Genomic DNA, 26899 nt, shown 5'->3' on the forward strand with positions numbered 1-26899 from the left:
TAGACGGATGGAATGACAGATAAAACAATGAATAAATATATGGATGTATGGAATAACAGATGAAATGATAGAATGATGGATGTATGGATGGATAATAGATGGATGGATGGAGCAACAGATAAAATGACAGAATGATGGATGGATAGTCTGTCAGACAAAATGACGGATGAATGGATGGATGGATGGAATGACAGATAAAACAACGGATAAATGGATGGATGGATGGATGGATTGGTTGGATGAATGGACGGATGGATGGATGGAATAACAGATAAGATGATAGAATGATGGATGGATGGATGGATGGATGGATGGAACAACAGATAAAATGACAGAATAATGGATGGATGGTCTGTCAGATAAAATGATGGGTGGATGGATGAATGGACTGATGGATGGAATGACAGAAAAAACAATGGAAAATGGATGGATGAATGAATAGATGGAATAACAGGTAAGGTAGAATGATGGATGGATGGATGGATGAATGAATGGACAGATGGAATGACAAAATTATGAATAAATATGTGGATGCATGTAATGACAGCTAAAATGATAGAACAATGAATGGATACATGGAATGACAGATGAAATGATAGAATAAATGAATGGATGGATGGATGGATGGAATGACATAAAATGACGGAATGATGCATGGATGGATGGAATAATAGATAAAATGATAGAATTATTAATAGATGGATGGGTGGATAATAGATAGATAGATAGATAGATAGATAGATAGATAGATAGATAGATAGATAGATAGATAGATAGATAGACAGATCTCCTGTGTATTGTTTTATTTAATTTGTAAGTAATAACTGTCAATGTAAGATGACAGTTAGTTTAATTAGACCTTAAGCGATTGTCAAACAGCAGCTATTATGAGCACTGAATGTGTAGCGTTGCTCATACTCAGTTGTAATCTGATCATTAATGTATGAAATATTTCCCATTAAACACTGTCAGATATATCCTGGATCTCTCTTGAATTGGTTGAAGCTATATAATGATGGATGTATGCTTCATAGAGGAACTGTTATGAATTCAGTATATCAGTGTATAACAGCATCTGAGTGATTCTAAACGATGAAATAAAGCCGTGCATGTGTTACGAGCAGCTGATGTGTAAGTACTCTCTGGCAGCACTGGACCTCACTCTGGTTTAATTAGGTCGTGTAATGGTCAGCCTCAGGGCAGGACCGATAAAAGAGTCCCGGGACAGCTCAGTGTATGGGACGCTATTCACAGCTCTCTACTCTCTCACATGCATGGTATTTCAAAAGCACTTCAAAAGAATTAAACAGAATTTAACCACTATTTCTTTTAGTTTATAACCTTTACTATATAATATTAATATGTATCTTCTCTTGAAAACCTGACGTGCATTTCAAAAGCCTCCCTCATAAATACATAATTAGTCATTTAGGAGATGATTTCAAAAGCACTGTAACAGAGTCAGTCTTCCTGGAGTAACCTGAGGTTAAGTGTCTCACTCAAGGGCTCAATTTCTTGCCTAAACCAGCAACATTTCCAGTTTAACCACCACAAAACCATTTGTAAACAACTGAAAACTCTTGGTTCAAACCCCATCAGAACTAACAAACATGTCACAAACTACAGTACATCCCAGTGGAACACATACAGTAGAATATCACTGGATGAGGTCACAGCTGGCAGATATGGAGCAAACTAGTTCATGCTCTGTTAGTTTAAATCATGCTCTTGTGTGGAGTAAATATACTGCTTGTTAACATACTAAGACTTGCATATACAGACACGTACAGTACATTATGCTACAATTTCAAGTGCTTCCTTATCTTTTACTGTAGTCAAGACTGTGATCCAATCACCTAAAACAAAGGAGGTTTAAATCTGGTCTGTTAGTATGGAATTAACAGTATAAAAAGAGTGGGAAGAAGCCCCATTCACCTCATCTGCTCTTACAAGTCCCTAAAGGAAAGAATCTCCCAAACATTCCAGTACTGTTTTCCCAAATCTGTCATCGCTGACTGACTACACCTCCACATTCTGTCTGATCGTGCCGTCGCACAAGCGGCTGCCACTCCGAGGCCTCGTTAAATCTCCCATCAGTCACTTCACAGGATCAAGAGATTACGCATCACAGCCAGTGTCATCTTCGTCAAGACCGCGGATCAGCACGCTGTCAAATCCACGCGCAGGTACCACACGCAATCAGAATTCCGGGCATGACATTCAAAGGACAAGCAAGCAAGAGCGAAAACAGCAGAAAATGGGGGAATACACTGGAAATGCTTGATGCGGTGAACTTCAACGCTTGAATCGTTCTTGTTCACACCTTAAACACTCAGATGCACTTACACTCAAGCTCCACTGCTGTCTTGACATTCTATGCTACACTGAACACATGCTGATAAAATAGTGTTTGGGAGTGAGAGGTTTTGTCTCCTAACAGCTCAACACTCAACAGTAAGGACTGTGAGAGAGATTCAGGCCTGTTAACAAAGCTTTATTTTATTTCAGTTCATTGATAATATACATTATGGTTTTTACATTATGCAAACTTTTGGACACTGCCATTCAAAAGATTCAAAAGACTGGGATAAGTAAGACTTTTTTTTTTTTAAGAATATTCTTACGCTCATCAAGGCTGCATTTATTTGATCAAAAATCCAGAAAAAGCAGTAATATTGTGAAATATTATTTCAGTGTAAAATAACTCTTTTCTATGTAAATTTATTTTAAATCGTAATTTTTTCCTGTGATGCAAAGCTGAATTTTCAGCATCATTACTCCAGTCTTCAGTGTCACATGATCCTTTAGAAATCATTCTAATATGCTGATATTTAACAGTGGTGAAAACAGCTGCTTAATATTTTGCAGGAACCTGTTTTTTCAGGATTCTTTAATATATAAAAGGTTAAAAAGAACAGCAATTATTTGAAATATAAAAATTTAGTAACAATATAAACTACTATTTAAAAGTTTGTTGTTAGTAAATTTTTATTCTCTCTATATTAAGCAGCACAACTGTTTCCAACAATGATAATAAAAGTAATAAATTCAACTTTGCATCACAAGAAAAAATATACATTTTAAAATATATTAAAACAGAAAACCATCATTTAAAACTTAATAATATTTCACAATATTATTTTTTTCTGTATTTTTGATCAAGTAAATGCAGCCTTGATGAGCATAAGAGAATTTTTTAAAAAACATTAAAATCTTACCAAAACTTTGAACAACAGTGTATATCTGATTTTTCTGAACAAGATATGCACTTATATTAAAATTCTGGCCAATACAATAAGCTGCAGTGTAATTAATGCTAACTAAAACTATAACAAATGTTTTTTTATGAATTAAAAAGATGCTGAAATAATGTATTTCACATAAAAAACTTTGAAATGTTGCCTTGAAAAACTAGGTTTATGCTGAAGTACTAAATTACTAAAAGTAAATCTAAGAATAATAAAAAATTGAATATTTAAAGCTAAAAATAAAAGAAGAAATAATAATAATGACAAAAATAAATAATACATAATGTAACACGTAAAACAATATGTAACAATATTTTTAAAAAAGTAACAGTGATAATTAGTAAAAAATTATAAAACACTGATGATAAAACTAAAAATGATAAAAACTAATAATGACAGCAAGCTGATACTTATTTTCATGTTACTGCTGATGATAGCGATATTTGGTGACAGTGAAAAACAGTGAAACTTAAAAAATTTTCTAAATATTAAAAAACGAATATATATATACTTATTTAGACAATTTTTTGGTCCTAATTTGATCCAATTGTTAAAAAAAGGTTAAAAAAAAAACATAAAATATAGCAAATTGTGTGGTTATTGTGGAAATTTTTTGCTGATCAGTACACTCCTGGTAAATTGGTACCAGTGTTGGAGCTAATATATCTAAATGATTCATTTAACAAAAAAATTATCTAAATTAATTGCACAGTGTAGGGTGTGTTAAAATTGCAAGAATTACTCAAAAATGATGAGTAAACAGTTATAATTCACACAGCATTCAAGCACAACTGTGTATGAATTTATACCTGTCCTGGAGTTACATCACAGCTTTTTTTGCAACAAAATTTAAGCAATAAATGAACAATGACAGCAGAAAAAAAAAATCCTTATTGTTCAGGCTGCGGCCAGTTCTGTCTCCCTGTCCCTGTACCAAACTGTCTCACACATTCAAAGGGAAGTTACTCCTATAAAGCCACATACACACACTGATGGAATGCAGTGCAACACACACACAGACACAGGCGCTCTCGTACACAATCTAAACAAGACAGACGAGGAGAGACAGACACATAGAGAAGTGTCAGAGCGAGAACGGGATACCTTACTGTTGATTTTGGACTTCTTGGCGCCCTTGCGCGGCTTCCTGCTCCTCTGCTCTCTGCCGTCTCTCCGTCCGAGCGCTCCCCCCATCTCCTCTCATCACACACTCATCCGCCACATGCCCTCTCACCTATCGCCCTGTCTTCTCCTCCTCTCTCTCTCCACACACTCACGTCTCGCCGGAGTGCAGCCCGCTCACACACTCTCTCTCACATGCGCGCACACACGCTAGCGTCTGGCGTGTGATGAAGGGGTGATTTTGCTGGATGCGGTGACGGGGAGGGAACGGGAGGGAGAGAGGGAGGAGAAAAGGAGGAAGAGGGAGAGATGTGGTGGTAGTTTTGAGGAGGGGAGGGGGGAGACCGTTTGGGGTTGAGCCAGTAAGAAAAAAGCTCACGTTTGTTCATTCACACACATTCGTTCGCGCTGACAGTGTGTGTCCCGTAGAGAGCAGTGATGAAACGGGTCCACGTTCTGACAACACACAGACTCTATGCAGTCGACTGCAGCATGCTCATTGACCAGAACAGATACGACTGCGACTACATGAAGCTCCGCCTCCAGCTTAACGTGATTGGTCGGAGGAAAACCAGAGTGGTAATGCTTTTCTCTCTCTCTCTCTTTGATGTCTGAGGCGGGACATGTGATTGGTTGATTAAGTGATTGTGTATTCAGACTGCTTGGAAACAGTAGTGATACAACGATATATCGGCCAGGGTGTCTATACTCAAGAAAACCAGTAGTCTCATCAATTAACAATATATCATTTTTGTTTTCAATTGTTTTTGTTATTAAATTTTAAAATGCATTTTTGAAAGTTGGTGCAGGGGTTGTCAACAGTTTTTATTCAAAACTGTTATTGAGGGGAAAATTACTGATTTTTAAAATTTATGAACAACTATAACTTTTAAATATTTATAATAATTAATATGAATTGTATTAATTGTAGATTTATTTGAATTATATTAAGTCATCCTGCAGCCCTCCTGAAAGTTTGCTGAGGCCCCCTAGTGGGTCCAGGACCCCTGGTTGAGAACCATTACTGTAGTGGGACACTAAAAAGCATGTGAGAAACAACACAAGACCCTAAAGGTCTATCTTAATGTGTATGGCTCAAGCAGCAGTGCTTTAAAGTGAGATGAAGCAAGGAAGGAACTTAAAGACTCCTTTAAGAAAGGAAGAAAACAGGGCAGAAGGAAAGAAATTAAGGAATTTAAAGGATTTTTTCTGAGAAAGAAGGGAATTTAAAGGTAGTTTTCTGAGAGAGAAAGAAAGAAAGAAAGAAAGAAAGAAAAAGAAAGAAAGAAAAAGAAAGAAGACTTTAAAAGGAAGGAAGAAAAGAAGGCAGAAAGGAAGGAAGAAATGAAAAAAACAGGAAGAATGTAAGGAAGCAAGGATGAAAAGTACGAAGGAAGGTAGGAAGTATGGAACAGAGAAAGAAAGAAAGAAAGAAAGAAAGAAAGAAAGAAAGAAAGAAAGAAAGAAAGAAAGAAAGAAAGAAAGAAAGAAAAATCTTTTCTGAGAAAGAATGAAGGAAGGAAGAAAGCAAGCAAGGAATTCAAAGACACCTTTAAGAAAAGGAAGGAAGGAAACAAGGCAGAAAGGAACAATGTATTGCTGCTTTTCTAAGCAAGGAAGGAAGGAAGGAAGGAAGGAAGGAAGGAAGGAAATAATATCAAAACAACTTTTCTGAGAAGGAAGGAAACAAGGATGGAAGTAAGGGGAAAAGGAAGAAAAAAGAAAGCTTTTCTAAAAAGGAAGAAAGGAATTCAAGGACAGCTTTAAGAAGGAAAGAAATAAGGCAGAAAGAAAAGAAGGAAGGAATTTAAAGATGCTGCTTTTCTTAGAACGAAGGTACAAAGGAAGAAAGGAAGTAATTTAAAAACAGATTTTCTGATAAGGAAGGAAGGAAAGAAGGAAGGAAACAAGGATGGAAGGAAAGAAGGAATTAAAGGAGGAAAATAACGCAGAAAGGAAAAAAGGAAGGAATTTAAAGATGGTCCTTTTTAGAAGGAAGGAAAGAAGGAAGCAAGGATGGAAGGAAAGAAGGTAGGAAGGCAGGCAGAAAGAAAGGAAGAAAGGAAAAAAGGAAGGAAGGAAGGAAGGAAGGAAGGAAAGAAAGATAGAAGATCTTTTCTAAGAAGGAAGTAAAATATTTAAAGACAGCTTTACTGAGAAGGAAGGAAGGTAGGAAACAAGAAAGAAAGGACAGAAAAAGGGAAGAAATTTGTAGCTTTTCTAAGAAGGAAGGAAGCAAGGGATGAAGGAATTTAAACATGAAACTTTTCTGAGAAGGAAGGAAGGAAGCATAGAAGGACAGCAGAGCAGTTAACCTCACTAACTGATATTTGCCTGATATATTAGTAAGTATGTATGTACAGACACACTAGTCCAGACCACTGCAGTGGAAACAATTTATACCAGTATAATGAACTCATACAGGGTCAGGCGATTGCTGCAGTCTGCTTTACTCTCTCTCTCTCTCTCTCTCTCTCACACACACACACACACACACACATACTGCATTCAAGGTGTGTTACAATAGAAGAAATCACAAAAGCCAAAAAACATAGACAGAGAGACAACACTCAGATGAGGCTGTTATTTTCTCTGTAATATCATTCAAACACTGTATCAATAAGTACCATGTCTTATATTGTATATTTCTTTGTGGGAAACGCTTTCTGAAAGAAACCATTAGCCTATTGAAACAAACTAGTTCCCTTAGGCCAGTGAATTCGTGTTTCACAAACGCACTTTGTCATTTCAATCCTGTTTGAATCGAACAAGTCTGTGTAAATAACAAATTACCAACTTTCTGGAGTTAACTCAGGCATCCTCTGAGAAATCTAATTCTGTCTGGATAGAAATGACTGTTGTTGTCACAATGCTTCACCTCATCTATGCTGTCGAATTCTGTAATAAAGGCTAAATTTCTCATTGTGTGCAAAACCTGACTTTAGAGAAAAGATATTCTAATCCCATCTGAATCACCACATGAAATTACAGACATTCAACAATAATAATCGCTGGAGTATTGCGCAGTCATCCTAAATTGGTTTTGCTCAACCAGATTACCACTAATGTACACCAAAATGTCTTTAAAATCAAACGCTGAAATGTAATATTACTACGCAAATTGGCTAGAATTATTACGACACTAATTATAACGTGACATATTATGAATTATGTGCAACAACGCACAAAATCAAAAGAAGAAAAAACACACTGCTTTCTGTTGAGCTTATAGGACAACAGTACATATAAGAACTTCTCTGATTCGCTGCATCTTTCAGCTCATTTACTGTCTCTGTCTGTCTGTCTCTATGATGGAGGGATGAATCAGAGGGGAGTTCTGCACTGGAGGTTGACTGTCCATAATGAGCTTCCTCAGGTGTGGCAGACAGGGAGGAAGGTGGAAGCCAAAGAGAAGATGACTAAAGATCAAGAATGAGGGATTGATGTGTAGAGAGAGATTGAGAGGTTGAATCAGATAAAGGTGAGGCAGAGGGCACAAGTCAAACATGCCACATTTACTTTTAACCAGAAACGAAAGAGCGTATGTGCAAGTGCACACACACACAGATATTCACTGGCCCTGTACACTGACACAAGTTAGTAGCCAGAACACGTTTCTCCAAACAAGCAGCTCCAAACCTGTACTAGCTCAGGGTGGATACAGAGTCTTCAGCATCTCTCTCACACACACACACACACACACACAGACTGTCTGAGCGGAATGGGGTGAATGTCAGTAAAACAGAAAGAAGCAGTTCAGATATCAGATTTTAAAATTCAACACACTCGCCAGTACAACACCCTGCAGTTTATACAGACAGTGAAAGAATTAGTCAGTGGATGAGTAAACTATGGAATGTATGAATAAGATCAATAAATATGAATGAAATAATTAAGTAATACAGATAAGAAGGGTGTGTAACAGAGGGATAAATGGATGGATGGATAAACGGAAGGATGGATACACAGACTGACAGACACACCGACCGACATAGAGCGATAGGTAAACCGAAGAATGGACAGACCGATAGAGACAGATAGACTGGTTGACTGATAGAGTGACTGACGGATGGATGGATAGACTGACTGACGGATAGACCGAATGACAGACGGATAGATGGATGGACGGATAGGCCGACTGATGGATGGATGGATGGACCAACTGACTGATGGACCGAATGACAAATGGATGGATAGACCAACTGACTGACAGAGCAACTGACAGATACATAGATGGATGGACTGACTGACAGATAGACAGAATGACAGATGGATGGATAGACAGACTGACTGATAGAGCGACTGACGGATAGATGGATGGATGGGCCAACTGACAGATAGACCGCATGACTGGCAGACGGACGGATGGATAGACCGACTGACGGACAAACAGATGCATAGACTGATGGCTGGATGGATGAATGAATGAACAAACAAATAGACAGACAGACAGACAGACAGACAGACAGACAGATAGATAGATAGATAGATAGATAGATAGATAGATAGATAGATAGATAGATAGATAGATAGATAGATAGATAGATAGATAGATAGATAGATAGATGGATGGATGGACCGACAGACAGAAAGATAGATAGAATGATATGATAGAACGACAGAACAATAGATAGACAGATAGATAGATATACATGTTGCAAATAAGTGTATTTGTGGGTATCAGGAGGCTGTTGTCTACACGCTCTAGTTCTCTTCCTCTCCTCCTCCTCCTCTCATTCTCTGGAGAGCAGAACTTGCTAACACACAGCTGGGCCTGCAGTGTGTCCTGCCAGCTCTGTAATGCAGCTCAGGTGAGACTGTGATGGGGTTGGCCGGGGTCGAGCTGCATGCATCTTTATGAGCTCGGTAATGCAATGATAACTTCTCATTTCCACATTAACATCAGCTGCTTCAGCACTGAGGGTCTCTTGTCTCTGCTAAAGAAAGACGTCTTTCTACCGTCTGTCATATGACCATCTCTGGCCTCCAAGCTTCACTAAACACACACACAGTGCATTAGGTTTCACCTCGGCTCGGTAAAAGCAGAGTGAATGACTGAAAACTAGGCTAATGCCTGACCAGAACACACACCACTGCACACACCGCTGTGCCACAAATCGACAGTTCATATGCGCGTGGGTTTGCGAGCATGTGCAGGCACGTGCATTTGTAGATGTTTGATCAACCCAGCAGGAGAGGTCAACAAATGAAACAATGTCAGTGTATAAGCGGATTAGGGCCCTCACCAGCCCCCTGTGCGAGCAGGAGATGGCGCAGTCCAGCAGCTAAATGGCATGGGCTGTCAAAACCCCCACAATTTCACAACAACAAAACCATAATGACAGAATAGCAACTGTGAACCATGTTGGCCCGGACAAATTGGAAGAGAAATCAGTGTAGGCACTACTTAAGAGTGCCAGGGAATATGCCCACTCCAAATTTTCTCTCAACTCTCAATTCTTAAATATCAGTTCGCTACACCAAACAGTTATACACCAAAAAACAATTCACAAACTATACACTCTTTTAAAACGACTCTATTTAGTGATTCAGCCCAACTTTCTCTCTGTCTCTCTCTCTATATATATATTATATACACGACCAGTCAAAAGTTTTTGAACAGGAAGATATTTAATTTTTTTTAAAGAAGTCTCTTTTGCTCACCAAACCTGCATTTATCCAAAGTACAGCAAAATCAGTAACATTTTGAAATATTTTTACTATTTAAAAAAAGCTGTATTTGAATATATTTTAAAATCTAATTTATTTCTGTGATCAAAGTTAAATTTTCAGCATCATTACTCCAGTCTTCAGTGTCACACGATCCTTTAGAAATCATTCTAATATGCTGATGTGCTGTTCAAGAAATATTTTTATTAGTAGTGTCAATATTTATAACAGTTAAGTAAATTTTTTAGGATTCTTCGATAATTAGAAAGATCCAAAGATCAGCATTTATCTGAAATAAAAAGCTTAAATAAAAAGAAGAAACCTGAAAAAAATCTACTCAGCTGTTTTCAACATAATAATAATAATAAATGTTTTTCGAGCAGCAAACCATAACATTAGAATGATTTCTAAAGGATCATGAGACACTGCAGACTGGACTAATGATTCTAGAAATTCAGCTTTGAAATCACAGGAATAAATTACATTTTAAAATATATTCAAATAGAAAACAGTTATTTTAAATAGTATAAATATTTCAGAATTGTACTGTTTTTGCTGTACTTTGGTTCAAATAAATGCAGGCTATAATCTTATGGGACATTTTAATGACACTTTTATTTGTAATTTTTGGAGCTTGAGAGCAAAAATGCAAACTAGTTTTTAACTAAATTATAAATATTGGAAAACCCTCATATGTGCTGTCAGTGTCTATGGTGGTTACAGTATCAACATACTGTATCTACTTTCATTACATGTCGAAGTACAGCATGAATATTCTACTAAAAACGACCACTTGTGTTTCAATAAATAATAACATTAAAAATCATTAGAATGACATTACTGCAAACAAATGCTGACAGAATTTAAATGTTCGGGGAACAAACCCTTCAGTAAGTACAAGTGTGGATTATTCATTGATTATGACTTTTTCATTTCATTCGCTGCCGTAATACGGTCACACAGGGTGACGCTGTCAGACGCGTGGTATTATCGTCGTCATCTAAAGAAAGGCTCCAGTCTAATTGAATGGAATAGAGGATTCAAACTGACATGAGGATGCCGAAATTGGTACAAAGCCAACATTGATTTCCATTTATTGCGCTAATGGCTCATTTTGATTTAGGCCATAACTCTGACTCTCCAGGAGAGATGAGAGGAGATCTCATTCGTGGAGGCCAGACGGGCCAAAAACAGCAGCATTAACATGATGAGAGGGGAGTTGATTGGACTGGCTGGTAATTGCAGCGCATTGCCGTGTGTGTTTATGAGAAGTGTTGTTGATCTGTGAAGAGCAGAGGAGGTTACGGTCATGTAAACTCTCCCAGAGTTTCATGCTTCTCATGATTACCGTCGTCATCATCATCATCCATCTAAACAGCTCAATGACACCTCAACATCTTCGGCATTTCAGGAACCATTAGGCGGCAGATGGGACTAGCTTATAATCGCTTTCTACACAAACTTCCTCTGCAGGGCACAACGTGGTTTAGAAAAACAAATTTTACATAGGGTTGTCATTTTCATCTCAGGATGTCTAAATTGAGACTGGTATAATTAAAAAAGCATATTTTTAAAAAATCTATTAACTACAATTATTTCTTCCTCAACAAAAATAATAATTTGCCACACCAATATCAATAAAATGATATTAAACCTACCACCAGCGCTGGGAAAAGTAACCGCCCTAACTTTTAAAAAATGTGTGTCTGTAGTGAAAGCAGATCAGCCAGATGCATTGTGGGTACAGGAACAGGCTAACACTCCTGTCTTACCTTTGTGTGAAGCTTCGACAGCTGTTTTTCATCCAGGTGGGTCTGTGTGTATACTCGCCTCTTGTAGCGAAACTGCCAAAACCAGAAAAACAACATTGATTAGGTTTATATCACTATGGATATCACAATTTTAGCGTTCATTAAAGTGCGTACGCTAACATTCTTCAGTGACTGTCATGTTTGCTGAATCTGTGAAGTGGAGGCAGACAGATTCTGTTCGAGTGTGAACTACTGTAATCATAACTGTGAGCTGGCTGCTAAAACATCTGCACATCTACATTACAGCTGGGCTCAGGATCACACAGTCAGAGAACAGAGAACCTGCTGTGAATCAACAAACTGCACATTCAGTCAAAACACGACGCAAACGAGCAGAACTGCATGAGGAACAAGACAACAGGAGACTTTTGAAACACTTAGACACTTTTAGGGAGAAAAAAAAATTACAATAACAACATAAAAATGGATAAATAATTTTAAGTAAAGTTTTGAATTTTGAATTATTTTTTTTTATTTGAATTTTTGAAAGTATTTTAAAAACATTAAAAGAATTACACACTTCGGCCATTTACTCACCCTTATGTCTTTGGTAACCTGTATGACTTATTATTTTTCTTTTCCATGCATCTAAACAGTTTTCAGGCTTCAAAAAAAAAAGATGTAAAGGCACCACAAAATTTACTTAACTGTTTTAAAAATTGGAAATACTACTACTACTAATAATAATAATAAATGTTTTTGAACTGGAAATCAGCATATTAGAATGATTTCTGAAGGATCATGTGACATTGAAGACTGGAGTAATGATGCTGAATATTCAGCTTTGAAATCACAGAAATAAATTACATTTTAAAATATATACAAATAGAAAACAGTTATTTTAAATAGTAAAATATTTCAAAATTGTACTTTTTTCTGTACTTTGGATCAAATAAATGCAGGCTTGGTGAGCAGAAGAGACTTTTTTAAAAACATTAAAAATCTTACTGTTAGTGTATTTCCCTACATTTCGAACGCATATGCTAGCTGTGCTAGGAACAAACCAAAATTTAAGTCATTGTTCACTGGTCTACTTCTTTCATTAACTTCTTCTATCATTAATGCACAGAGGAAAGCTGGGACAGATGTTTGGATTTCACAGAATGGTGACTTAAATTTCAGTCTGTATGTCTTAAATTTAGTAAATAATGACAATGTCCATTTTTATGTGAACTATCACTTTAAATACCAAGAAAACTGATAAGACAAAAACTCTTCTTGAGATATGAGCTGAGGGGAAAAAAACAACTTTTCAACCATGACAACAACAGCAAAGTTGAAGAAACTCAGAGGCAGACTGAAAACTCAAAGTAATGTCAAACTCAAGGCCATTAAGAAAAGCCTTCGGAACAACCGAGTCAAAATGTCATGATCAAACAGAAAACAAGTCAAAAGCTCACAAACAACAAGAGTGAACAGATCTTATACGCTCAGAACTCACCACAGGATCCCGCTGCTGTGCTACACGTCTCCCTGGCTGTGGGCAGTAGCAGTACAAGCGAGCCGACACTATAATTCTCAGCACTACCCAGAATTCCTCTGTCCTGCACCTCAGCGCCATCAATCCCAAAGCATGACACCAACTACAACACCATACTGCAAAACATCACTCCAAAATCGCCATGAACCAAAGCTGCAGAAGCGAGCGCTGTACACAAAACCACGTGCCCGTGAAGAGGGCAGTGCCTCGCGGACAACCACAGTTCCATCCCTCTCCTCCACTGAGATCTGACAAGTCACATCTCTTCATTACTGTGTCCTGTATCTGTCCATCTATGAGTCTATCTTGCAAAGCCAGGCAAGTTCTGTTCACTATGAGAGTTGGGTTTGTCAGGCCAGTGTGTGACGGATCTATAGACCTGCTAGTGTGTCGATGGACCATCTGCTGTGCAGTGATGGTGCCTGAAGTACCGGGACGGGTCTGAGCGTGCCAACGCTTAGCCAGGAGCAATGAGAGCACAATAAATGACTGTGGACTGTTCACGTGCAGCGGGTTGCTTTGGGGAATGATGAAACACACATAAACGCAACGCCTTTCCACCTCTTTTTTCACACACGTGGTATATCACTCACGTTTGACAGTTTCACTTTTTATCAGACATTGGGTCTAGTGCATTTAAAGGTATAAGTTTACCATTTAAACATTATCATTAAATAGTCTTCATGTCTATAGGGTTAATGTGATTCTCATGTTCCAACCAGAAATGTTCAATGACACGCAACATGTTTTGTTGGTCTCTTGATTTCTATTTTATCATATTGTGTAGCCACACCCACAGAGAAATCTCACTGGTCCAAAATATCCTCCATATTTAATAATAAACATCAAATGTGTTCTGATTTTGTAAATACACTTACTTGACATACTACAGAACGAAGGATGGACGGACAGACAGACAGATAGATAGACGGATGGACAGACAAAAGAATGGATGAATGGATAAATTAATAGATAGACAGACCGATGGATGGGTGAATGGATAGATAGACCAATAGATAGACTGATAAACCGACAGGCCGATAGATAGATAGATAGATAGATAGATAGATAGATAGATAGATAGATAGATAGATAGATAGATAGATAGATAGATAGACGGAAGAATGGATGGATGGGTGGCTGGATAGATAGATAGACAGACCAATAGACAGACTGATAAACTGACAGGCCGATAGATAGATAGATAGATAGACAGATAGGATGGATAGATAGACCAATAGACAGACTGATAAACCGACAGACCGACAGGCCGACAGGCCGATAGATAGATAGATAGATAGATAGACAGATAGACGGAAGAATGGATGGATGGATAGATAGACCAATAGACAGACTGATAAACCGACAGACCGACAGACCGACAGGCCGATAGATAGATAGATAGATAGATAGATAGATAGATAGATAGATAGATAGATAGATAGATAGATAGATAGATAGATAGATAGATAGATAGATAGATAGATAGATAGATAGATAGATAGATAGATAGACAGAAGAATGGATGAATGGGTGGATGGATAGATAGATAGACAACCCAATAGACAGACTGATAAACCGACAGGCCGATAGATAGATAGATAGATAGATAGATAGATAGATAGATAGATAGATAGATAGATAGATAGATAGATAGATAGATAGATAGATAGATAGATAGATGGAAGAATGGATGGATGGGTGGATTGATAGATAGATAGACCAATAGACAGACTGATAAACCGACAGACTGACAGGCCGAAAGGTAGATAGATAGATAGATAGATAGATAGATAGAGAGAGAGATAGATAGATAGATAGATAGACAGAAGAATGGATGTATGGGTGGATGGATAGATAGATAGACAACCCAATAGACAGACTGATAAACTGACAGGCCGATAGATAGATAGATAGATAGATAGATAGATAGATAGATAGATAGATAGATAGATAGATAGATAGATAGATAGATAGATGGAAGAATGGATGGATGGGTGGATGGATAGATAGATAGACCAATAGACAGACTGATAAACCGACAGACCGACAGACCGACAGACCGACAGACCGACAGGCCGATAGATAGAGATAGATAGATAGATAGATAGATAGATAGATAGAAAGATAGATAGATAGATAGATAGATGGATAGACGGAAGAATGGATGGATGGGTGGATGGATAGATAGATAGACAACCCAATAGACGGACTGATAAACCGACAGGCCGATAGATAGATAGATAGATAGATAGATAGATAGATAGATAGATAGATAGATAGATAGATAGACGGAAGAATGGATGGATGGGTGGATGGATAGATAGATAGACCAATAGACAGACTGATAAACCGACAGGCCGATAGATATAGATATATAGATATAGAGATTGATAGATAGATAGATAGATAGATAGATAGATAGATAGATAGATAGATAGATAGATAGATAGATAGATAGATGGAAGAATGGATGGATGGATAGATAGACCAATAGACAGACTGATAAACCGACAGACTGACAGACCGACAGGCCGATAGATAGATAGATAGATAGATAGATAGATAGATAGATAGATAGATAGATAGATAGATAGATAGATAGATAGATAGACGGAAGAATGGATGTATGGGTGGATGGATAGATAGATAGACAACCCAATAGACAGACTGATAACCTGACAGGCCGATAGATAGATAGATAGATAGATAGATAGATAGATAGATAGATAGATAGATAGATAGATAGATAGATAGATAGATAGACGGAAGAATGGATGTATGGGTGGATGGATAGATAGATAGACAACCCAATAGACAGACTGATAACCTGACAGGCCGATAGATAGATAGATAGATAGATAGATAGATAGATAGATAGATAGATAGATAGATAGATAGATAGATAGACGGAAGAATGGATGAATGGGTGGATGGATAGATAGATAGACCAATAGACAGACTGATAAACCGACAGGCCGATAGATATAGATATAGATAGATAGATAGATAGATAGATAGATAGATAGATAGATAAATAGATAGATAGATAAAAATGACTTATCACATCTTTTTATGATTCAGTGTTGTGCTGACTGACTGTAGGATTTGTAGGTTATGTCAGTAAGTCCATTACAGAGTCAAACATATTTAGAGGCTAATATAGATGTGTGTCTTTAACTGATGGCAAACAGGCTGAGACATTAATTCATGCTTGTCATGGTTTATGGCACCTAGGAGACATTCATAATAAATTCAGTGCAGCTCCAAATTCAGCAACACATTCAGAAAGAGCCTAACTGCATAAAGGCAATGATTTCTTTCTGTCATTTATCTGCTCACAGCAGAAATATGGAGAGGTCATTTTTCAGAAGCCGACTCTTGTTTGCTCTCTCTCTCTCTCAAATGCTCTTTTCTCCACGGACCCCAAAAGTCAAAATTGGAATGATAAATCAGCTGAAATGACAATCGGAGTATCCCTGACCACACAGGCTGACAGCAAGAGTGGAACAATGGAGATATACTCAGGATGGCAAGGTGCCAAAATGAAATCTGCTGAACACACTGTAAGCAAGCCAAGCTTTTATTTTATTGGGGCGCATATTGAGTGTCAAGACCCGGGTGTGAATTATGCCGGGATTTGGGGGCATGACCATCTGAGTAGGGCTTCAACTACTTAATATCCTCAAATACACATCCATATATTTTTAGGTAACCACATACATTTCTAGGTAACTTTGCAATTAGCATGGGCACAATAGACTTATGTATATGACTCAGAGAAGACCCTCACCTCCAGATATGGGACAGGAGAGATGGCGGGAAGCGGGTATTCCTTCAGTGTTCGCTGCTCATCCAGGAACTTCCCGGCTTTGCCGTTGTACGCAGGCTGGAAGAGGCCGTAGTTTAGCACATCCTTCAGGCTCTGGTTGAGTGTGCAGAGGATTCGTTGTTTAGACAACCAGATGGGCGACTCCACATTAAACTTCATACATTTCTGCAGAGGAAAAAAATGGAGAGACATGATAAGTCAGAAAAATCTACATGAATTTTATGCAGAATTTTCAGCATCATTACTCCAGTCTTCAGTGCCACACTTCAGAAATCATTCCAATATGCTGATTTGCTGCTCGAGAAACATTCCCCAGAAATATTTCTTCTTTCTTACCTAATCCTTCCTCTCGTCGTCTTTCAGAGTTTACTCTGTGCTGTGACTTTGTGGATCTTTTGCCCCAAAATCAACACTGAAGATTTGAGAGTGAACTCACTCCCCAATCAAGCAGTGTATCAGTTAAGCCTCTCACCCGTGTCTTTGTCCTCTATACCATTACTAATAGCACACAACCCCTGCCCTTTCCACAGCACCCTGATTACTAGAGGCAGAGAACCAGCAGACCACCGGGACAGAGAGAGAAAGCAAGAGTGAGAGAGGCTTTCAGCGCTTTTGTTCGCTTCTCCTCTCAGCAAATACGACATCAAATACAGCTTTGAACTCTTGTCTGCTGCATTTATTTTACCAGAGAGCCCAGTATTAAGAAGACAAAGATGGGGAGGAGAGAGGACATCAGTTTGAAACACACATACACACACACACACGAACATAAGAAGAAAAGCGTCTCAGAAAGTTGTAATTGTGTGCAGAATTCCCCTGAAGTTAAGCCTGTGTTTCGTTCTGTTTTCCCGGGGATAACAACAGCCTCCACTGCGGCCGTTCCTCTTGATTTTCAATCTTAAATTTCATCACTCTTTTCTGTGTTTATCTTCGTTCGTGCTGACAGCAGACTGGAGCGCATTCAGCTCTATTTAAACTCAGAACAAGAGGAAAACCAGAACGCTGCTAAACGACAAACCTCTATTCAACATACAAATGGAACTGACGCCTCAATACAATAATACAATCGTCTCATGTCACACTTACATTCTTATTTCCAACAAGAACCTATGGACAGCACAAATTAAATGCTGAGATTTACAATAAAAGCAGAGCCAAGATTCAATTTTAAGGCCAAGCCAAGTGTGTATGGCATTTAAAATTGTGTACACGCAGTGCACACACATATATTAGGCAAACTCAAACTTTAATTTTTTCTGCGCTTAATCACAATTAATCGTTTGACAGCTCTAAAAAATTGTATTCAATACGCATTTTGTATATTAAAATATACTAGTATTATCACATTTGAATTATTATTAGTAACAAAAAAAAGTGCAATATTAATATATTTTTTTATGTGCAGTGGGAGCATCAAATTAAATCTCCATATATAGAAACAAAATAATATATAAATATAGAAACAAAATAATAATGGCACACATAACAAAATTACTAAAACTAAAATGCCAAATGAAACTACCAAAATAATAGGCAAAACATTAATAACTAATATACCAGTTAATAAATGATACTAAAATAGCACTGATATAAACACTGAGTTCATATAAATAAATATTATATATTTTATTATATATATTTACATAAAAATATATGTGTATATATATATATATATATATATATATATTATATATATATTTATTTATTTATATTATTTATATTTATATTAATAATAATTTTGTAAAATGTTGGACGTATAAACACTGATAATGATTATATCTTGTCTGCTTTATATCACAGCACAGAATAATTATTAGTGTGGGGTTTGGGACTGTGTCATAGTTCATTTTTAATTAGACAGGACTGTACTTATTGATATCTTTTACCATTGACTTAACTGAGGTTTCACTGAGGTTACTGCAATGCATTCTGGGACTGCCTGTGTAGAATTGCCTTAGACTGCCTTAGGATTGATTTAGAATTTAGACCAATTAAGTTATCTTAAATGGGAGGTTAATTTTGCTGCCAACTTTTTGAAACAACCTTAGAATAAGTAAAAGCTGTCTATGTAGGTGGCATCACTAGGTTTTGGGACAAAACTATAGTTTTACACACATTGTTTTACAAACACAGACATCTCTTTCCATTTGTCTCTTTGTCCATAAATTTAGCCAGAAATTAGAACTTCAACATATAATGCACACATCCCCAAATACTCCCATACGCCCATATCGGCAGTGCTGTTCTCACACAATGCTGATGTGATTCCCTGAACTCATGGACTGATGCTGATAGTATTAGCCTGAGGAAATTCATAACAGGCTTCTATTGGCATCAGTTTAGGAGAGAGAGATTCCTAACAATGCATTGATTGAGCTGCATGCATACAGCCACGCACAATGACTCTGTTTGGCTGGAAAACGTGGCGGGTTCGCTCAATAGGGCTTTGGTAAGCAGCAGGCCTCCAGAGAAACGTGAAGTAGAGATATAAAGCACATCTGGAGAATGAGACAGGGACAGTCCATCACTGTCACACGCATGCAGGTACACAAAAACACATCATGCTATGCATGCACACATGCAGTGAAAATGCCATAACGCTGTGTTTTTATGCATTAAACCATTTTGAGGAGTAATTATAAAAAAGCATGAATATATAATTGGGATTGCAGTTATTCATAAGAACATACAGATTAGTATAGGCTTTAGTGCATTAAGAATATCTTTAGAAATGTATATGCAGGCTTTAAATAAAGCATTGTCACAGTCTCTACCCATAAATAATGATCTAGAATTTGTCAGTGAACAGTTAGACTGCAAAATCTGATTATCACAGTTATTAGTATTTAAAAACGTCCACTTTAGTGTGGTGATTAATTTAAGTGATTAACTGTGGGCAATTAATGTTCTCCAGAGCCCTGTAAGAGGATTGGCTTATGGACCCCAGACAACAACTAAAAGCACCATATTCTCACTTACAAGACTTACAAGTCTCAAATATCAGCTTGCATACAATTTGCTTCTTCATTCATCAGTAGTTAATGCTCTTTGAATGGTAAATGCTCCCATATGATGCTAGAAGTGACACTGACCTCCTATTTTTTAACCTGATGTTCACATTTTATCATACTTTGTAGCAAAGATAGCAGAGTAACAACTGACAGCAAGTAACTTTCTCCCAAGTACAATACATGTACTTGTGTCCTGCTCCTATGTTTACTATGACAGAATATTTTCAATAAAACAGGGAAAATGTAACACAAGAACAGCACAAGCAAGACTAAACTTGCTTGTTTAGTCTTAGCTGTAAACACAACTACAACTATACCTTGCTCACGCCTACCTAATTAAATATTCAGATGCAATAGTTTTTTTGGCCACTCCTCTCAAAGACCACACACAGATATGACCTCTGTCAAAGATACTTTTACTGCATTGGTTCAAATACCAAATATACATATCAAACCAATACTTTTAAAAATATAAAAGTTAAAATAATCAGAGATACATTTCACAATGCTGAATTTACTCAAGGCCAAATTCAGCACAGAAAGACTGGCTTTTACTGCAGTAGGGTATTGTGTGTGTGAGAGAGAAGACAAAAAGTGATATTTTTGTTCCACTAAAGGTAATTGTGTGGAAAATACAGTATATGTGTGAGTGCCATGTATGTTTGTGTAACAGGTGAATGGATGTCTATTGCAAATTGAATGCACTGGTGTGAGTCGGATCCACAACACTGTATCATCGAAGGAAGACCGCACTGCCTCAAATGAATAAGTTCACTGAACACGATTTACTGCAGAGAGAGAGAGAGAGAGAGAGAGAGAGGGGACAACATATGCAGATAAAAAATCCCCTTCCCACAAATCTCTCTCTCTCTCCTTACTGGTGAAACTCAATGCAATAGGCAATGCAAAATATTTAAAAAATTATGCTTAAAAAATGTAAAAGTATGTACATCTATTTACAGACGGTCTGGTGAGTGTTCAGTTTGATATAATTATTATCAGGGTTTTTTTTTTCCTTTGTCACAAATATCCTTTAAATTTAGCCAGTATTTTGTCACATTATTAACGAATCAATTTTAAGCTGACTAAAACGGCACCTAAATATTAACGAAAAGTGAAAACTTGAAAATTAAGTTGTATTTTGTATATATTGAAAATGTAATATACTGTAATTTTTATATAAATTAAGGTATAAAATTATGATTTATTATTATTTTTAATTATGATTTACAATTTTTTTATATGAATATATATATAATTGTATATATATAATGTAATATTTCATATATCATTTTATTTAATTTATTTTATAATTTATTTCACGTTATTTATTTTACATTTTTTATATTTTTAATTTAATTTTATAGATTATTTTTTATTTAATTTATTTTATTTTATATTTGTTATATTTTAAATTTAATTTAATTTAATTTTTAATTAAATTTTATATTTTATTTGTTATATTTTATTTTATTTATTTTATTCCATATTTCATATTATTTCATTTTATTTCTATTCATTTAATATTGTTTATTTTATTTTATTTATTTTTTTTATTTCCCATTCAACTATCCACCTTTTTCCTCAACACTGAAGTAAGCTTATGGGTGAGACGTTTTGTACAGCTAAAAATAGCTGGACGCGGATGACCCCGGAAGCCACACCCATAAAATTTACAAATGGTCCACCCTTACGGTAAGAAAAAGGTGGATACAGTAACTTCCTTCAATCATTTTGTCCTTCTAAACGCTCTGATCAGCTCTAGTCCTCTGACGGTGTGCACTGACAGGCGCTGAAAATGAGCAGGCTGGGCCTTTGCTCTCTAAAACCACATGCAGGGTCTCCAGGGGTCCCGGTAATGAGAAAGACTTGAAAAAGTCAAACGAACAAACTCCCTACTCTCTGCAGTGCAGGGTCATGTTGATTGGCTACTTCGGTATGAAAAAGTCTTACTCAGCGATGCTCGGGATAAAGACCTTGCGGCACGATGATCATTTACACACACAAACACATACACACTTGGCCAAGAGAGAGGACGAGAGCTTGTTGAGTCGAGAGGGTGTTATCTCCCCACAAACACTCATAGTGAGGGCTCATTGACCAATGAGGCACGCCACAACCACCACGGGAGTTTGCTAATGTGTGCGTTAGTGTGTGAACATGTTGCACATGCATTCGCAACAGTATTAATAATTAATCTGGTACAGATACAGTGGGGAAAACAAACGGCAGGAATGAATTAACAGCTCACATACTCAAACTGTTGCTTTAAAGACTCACAACTGTAAATTAATTGAGGGCAGAAGAATAAACGCACAGCCTGGGAACTTTGTATCCAGGCAGACTTATTAAAAACTTGTGGATTTAATGTAAAGTCAGCCAATCAAATCGGAGACTGAGATTTGGCTATTAGCAGTTTTGTATGCAACAGGCAGTGTTCATTTTGTCTGTAAAAAAATTGTTTGGTTTCATCAATAATGATGAATACAAAAATAAAATAAAATAAAATAAAATAAAATAAAACATAAAACAAAATAAAATATTAAAAAAAATAATAATAATAATAAAATAAAATAAAATAATACTGCAAGATATTTACAATGTTAAAAGTCAAAGTTGTTGCCAGCAGGTTGTTTCATATATAGGCATTATTATAGAAAATATATACGATATCAGTATATTATATATATGAAGTATATACACTACCGTTCAAAAGTTTGGGGTCAGTACATTTTTATTGTTTCTTTTTTTTTTTTTTTTTTTTTTTAAGAAATTAATACTTTTATTCACCAAGGATGTATTAAGTTAATAATTAAAAGTTTATTAAAAGTTAATAATAAATAATCTACATTGTTATAAAATATTTATATTTTGAATAAACACTGTACTTTTTAAACTTGTTATTCATGAAAGAATCCTGAAAAAAAAAAAACATAGGTTCCAAAAAATATTTGGCAGCACAACTGTTGATATTATCCAACATTGATCAGTCTAATAATAAATCCGCATATTAGAATGATTTCTGAAGGATCATGTGACACTTAAGACTGGAGTAACAGCTGATAAAAATTCAGCTTTTCATCACAGGAATAAATTCTATTTTAAAGTATGTTAAAATAAAAAACATTATTTTATATTGTAAAAACATTTTGCAATATTACTGTTCTTTTCTATATTTTTAATCAAATAAATGCAGCCTTGATGAGCATAAGAGACTACTTTAAAGACTATTACAAGTCTTACTGACCCCAAACTTTTGAACGGTAGTGTATATGAAATGTATTATTTGGCATAATTTTCCATAATTTAATTAACTTAATTTCCCACTTTCACTTTCATAAAAAGTTCACAGACAAATATTTATATATAATTTTACCACGCTTAAATTTGACTACTTAATGATGTGAGAAAAAATTGCCTAAATTTATAGGATATTTCTGTCAAAAGACAAAAAAGTCTAAAAATTAATAAGCAGACAGTCTGTGAATAGTCCGTACAATGCTGTCTGACACTAAGTCTGAATTACAGGTGACAGGACTTGCTCTGGTCCAAGAAGCCACAAGTCAAAAGCTTTCATTAAAGCTGCTTTGAACTAGAGAGACAGAAGGACAAAAATTAATGATAAGAGCAATATCTAGAGACACAGGAATAGACAGGGAACAAGCTGCTTTTACATTACACAGTCAAGCTGAGCTGCAGTTTCTTTTTGTCAGTCTGAGCACAGTGAAGATGAAACACCTTCATCACCAGAGACAGAAAACAAGCCCAAGCCCACTTGATAATCTTTATACAGCAGTATATAAAGCATGCGCTGACTTTAAGAGGCACATCAAACGTGTACAATCTTGATACAAGCATGCAAAGAAACACAACTCTCTTACAATTCATACATCTTGAGCAAGAAGGATTCCGAGGACCGGAGAAGACAAGACAACAAGGAGAACATGGAAACTGAAGTGTCAAGTTTCTCACCACAGGTAGAGAAAAGACCAGTTCTGATACAAAGACTAGTTATCAACATATACTTTAATCTTAAAACTTCAAACAACCATCATCATTTAAATACATGACACACTTGACACTGTAAAAAGCATACGATCCATTGAGAAAAGTGGTCACTACTTTATCCAGAGCTGACTGGAGGACAAGGGGTCCTCAACATGGAGCTCAACACTTGTGTTTGTGAGTCTATAGAGTAGAATCATAACTACGGATCCGGACAAAAGCATTTAATTTACTATAGTGGTAATAAAAATAGACCCAAGCGAACAATCGCCTTTAAAAATGATCAAAATACACATATAAAAGCAATGAGGTAATAATAATTAGTTTAAATAAAGTATCAAAAGCAACTAATCATATGGTTTTATTGGACAAAACTGTTAAATGCACCATAAACAATAAAACTCATGTACATTACGCATTATAACTGCAGAGGGTTGTGTTTACACTTTACTAAACAATCTAATCCTAGTTTAATATTAACCAAACAATATTTAAATTCAAATGTCCACTTAATCTTTAATATTTGGCCATATCCTATCGACAAAAATGCTGCAGCCACTATAACTTCTTGAATATGTGGACATGAAAACGTTTAAAGTCAGACTGAGGGTTTGAGCTTTTATTTTGAAATCGCGGTAACGGTTAGCTAAATATTTTATATGAATATTTTGTTGACCATATTTACTATATTTACACTTGAGCTTGGAACAATGAACCATTAAACTAACAAAGTCCTGTTATTTGCAGCCGAAAAATTATGGCCCGTGACATTTGACATTGACTGCTTTGGTATTTATGATGTCCTCTGAGACAACGATTAAGAAAAAACAATAAAATACAGCATGAACAAGCTATTTGCTTATCTGTGTACAATCTACTAAACGCTGTTCCTGTGTGTACGCATTTTGTTTCTTAGGTGGTGAAGTAATTATGAGATATGGAAAACGTTCTGTGCTGATACACTTGACTGGTCATCCCTCTTTTTTCTCTCTGTCATCAAAACCGAATCCCAATGCACTGAGGAACATCTAAATGTAGCAGCAGCATATGTTCTAGTTATAATGAGATGAAGGGACACATCAGCAGATCTCTAATTCTTGTCTTTTCTTTTGTTGGTTTCATTTAGGTCATCACAGGTAGTTTAACCAGTAAGCAGTACCTGACGTAAATGAGGAGAGTTGAGGCTCAGTGTGAGGAGATATAATGGCTGGAAAATGATCGTTACTAATGATTGATTCTCAAAAAGTCATTGTGAGATGGCTGGATAAATGCTTTCTCAGCATGTCAAGGTCTTAAAGGAAGAATTCAAGCAAAAATGAACACTGTTATCAAATACTCATCCTCAAACCTGTATGTTTGAAATATGACAAAACTCAACTGCACCATGTATATAAAAACATGACACGAGTATACATGACGCATATAACAACACGAGTTTAAATATCTATATTATTATGCTATAGATTGTCAGATTGTCACGTGCTGAAACTTCCGCTGTAAAAGCTTTCTCACATGTACAAAGCGAGCTCTGAAGGAGCCCAGATCTTATGGATGTCAGCGCTACCTGAAGTTGACAAGCTGTAAAAAACTTCCAGAGAAAACAGGAGTGAGAAGAGAGAGTGAGAAGAACATTCACACAACAATCAACGGAGTGCTAACTTATTTATGTGACATGACAAATACAGCTCTGAAACGCAGGTCACACACTCATGAGGAGTTAAAAGTTTGGCTGTGTGAAACTTTCCTGTGGTTTTTAACACACACACACAGCCAGAGAAGCATGATGGAAAGAGAAGCTCAGTCTACACGGTGTGTTGATTCCTTCTCAGCCCTATAGTCTAGTTTAAAAACGCTCTCTCTCACACATGCGCCCAGAATTCAGAGCTGCTAGATGAACAAATCATAGAGCCATAAGACCACAATGCACATAGACAAATCTGTTATCTTTAAAAAGTTTATTACCATTTGCATGTTGTCTTTATATCAATCCTGTCAAGGCGTATTTGTCTTACTATTGTGTATGCATTAACAATCTACCTATAAGTATGTTGACAGCCAATGTAGACGCATACATATTTTATGTACAGTATATTTTAGTTAAATACTTTATTGTGTACAAATAAATAGACATAAATTCTATCTTGTTGAATCCTAATTTTTATATATGTTATATATATATATTAGGGCTGTCAAACTGATTAATCACGATTAATTGCATGATTATATTTATATATGATTTATATTATATATACATATATATTACATATAATACATTTCTTAAAAACATACATATAAATATACACAGTACACACAGATATTTATTATGTAAACGCAAACTATATATTGCCAAGAGCCAATGTAGACGCCTCTAAAGCAGGGTTGCAGATGGACGATATATGCATGTATGTATATTTTCTGCACAATATTCACAATGTGTTCACAATATTTACTTAAATATATATAAAATCTACTAAACAAATTATTCAACATTTATTAGTTACAAAAGCTGTTTTTAGGACATACACAATTCTGTTAATAGAACTTGATGCAGTGTAATTCTTTAACATTGCCTGTATATCATTGCCTCCAGGCCCTATTAATTTAACAAAAATGCAAAATATGGCCAACGGTTTTTAAAAAAGCTCTAATCTTACTGGCTGCCTGCTGTGTAATTTCTGTGAGTCAGGTGCAGAGGTTTTAGTGCTCCGCTGGGCAACAAA

General features: G+C 36.2%; 1 protein-coding gene across 1 annotated transcript in view; it reads right to left on the reverse strand.

Moving 5' to 3' along the window:
- shank3a (SH3 and multiple ankyrin repeat domains 3a) overlaps positions 1 to 26899 on the reverse strand; it is a 290274-nt gene that overhangs the window by 153100 nt on the left and 110275 nt on the right. Inside the window, 2 exon segments of the mRNA XM_051134506.1 lie at positions 11813 to 11884; positions 17125 to 17328. Coding sequence (XP_050990463.1) covers positions 11813 to 11884; positions 17125 to 17328 — 276 coding nt within the window.

Source organism: Labeo rohita, chromosome 18 (assembly GCF_022985175.1).
Source record: "Labeo rohita strain BAU-BD-2019 chromosome 18, IGBB_LRoh.1.0, whole genome shotgun sequence".
Taxonomy (NCBI): domain Eukaryota; kingdom Metazoa; phylum Chordata; class Actinopteri; order Cypriniformes; family Cyprinidae; genus Labeo; species Labeo rohita.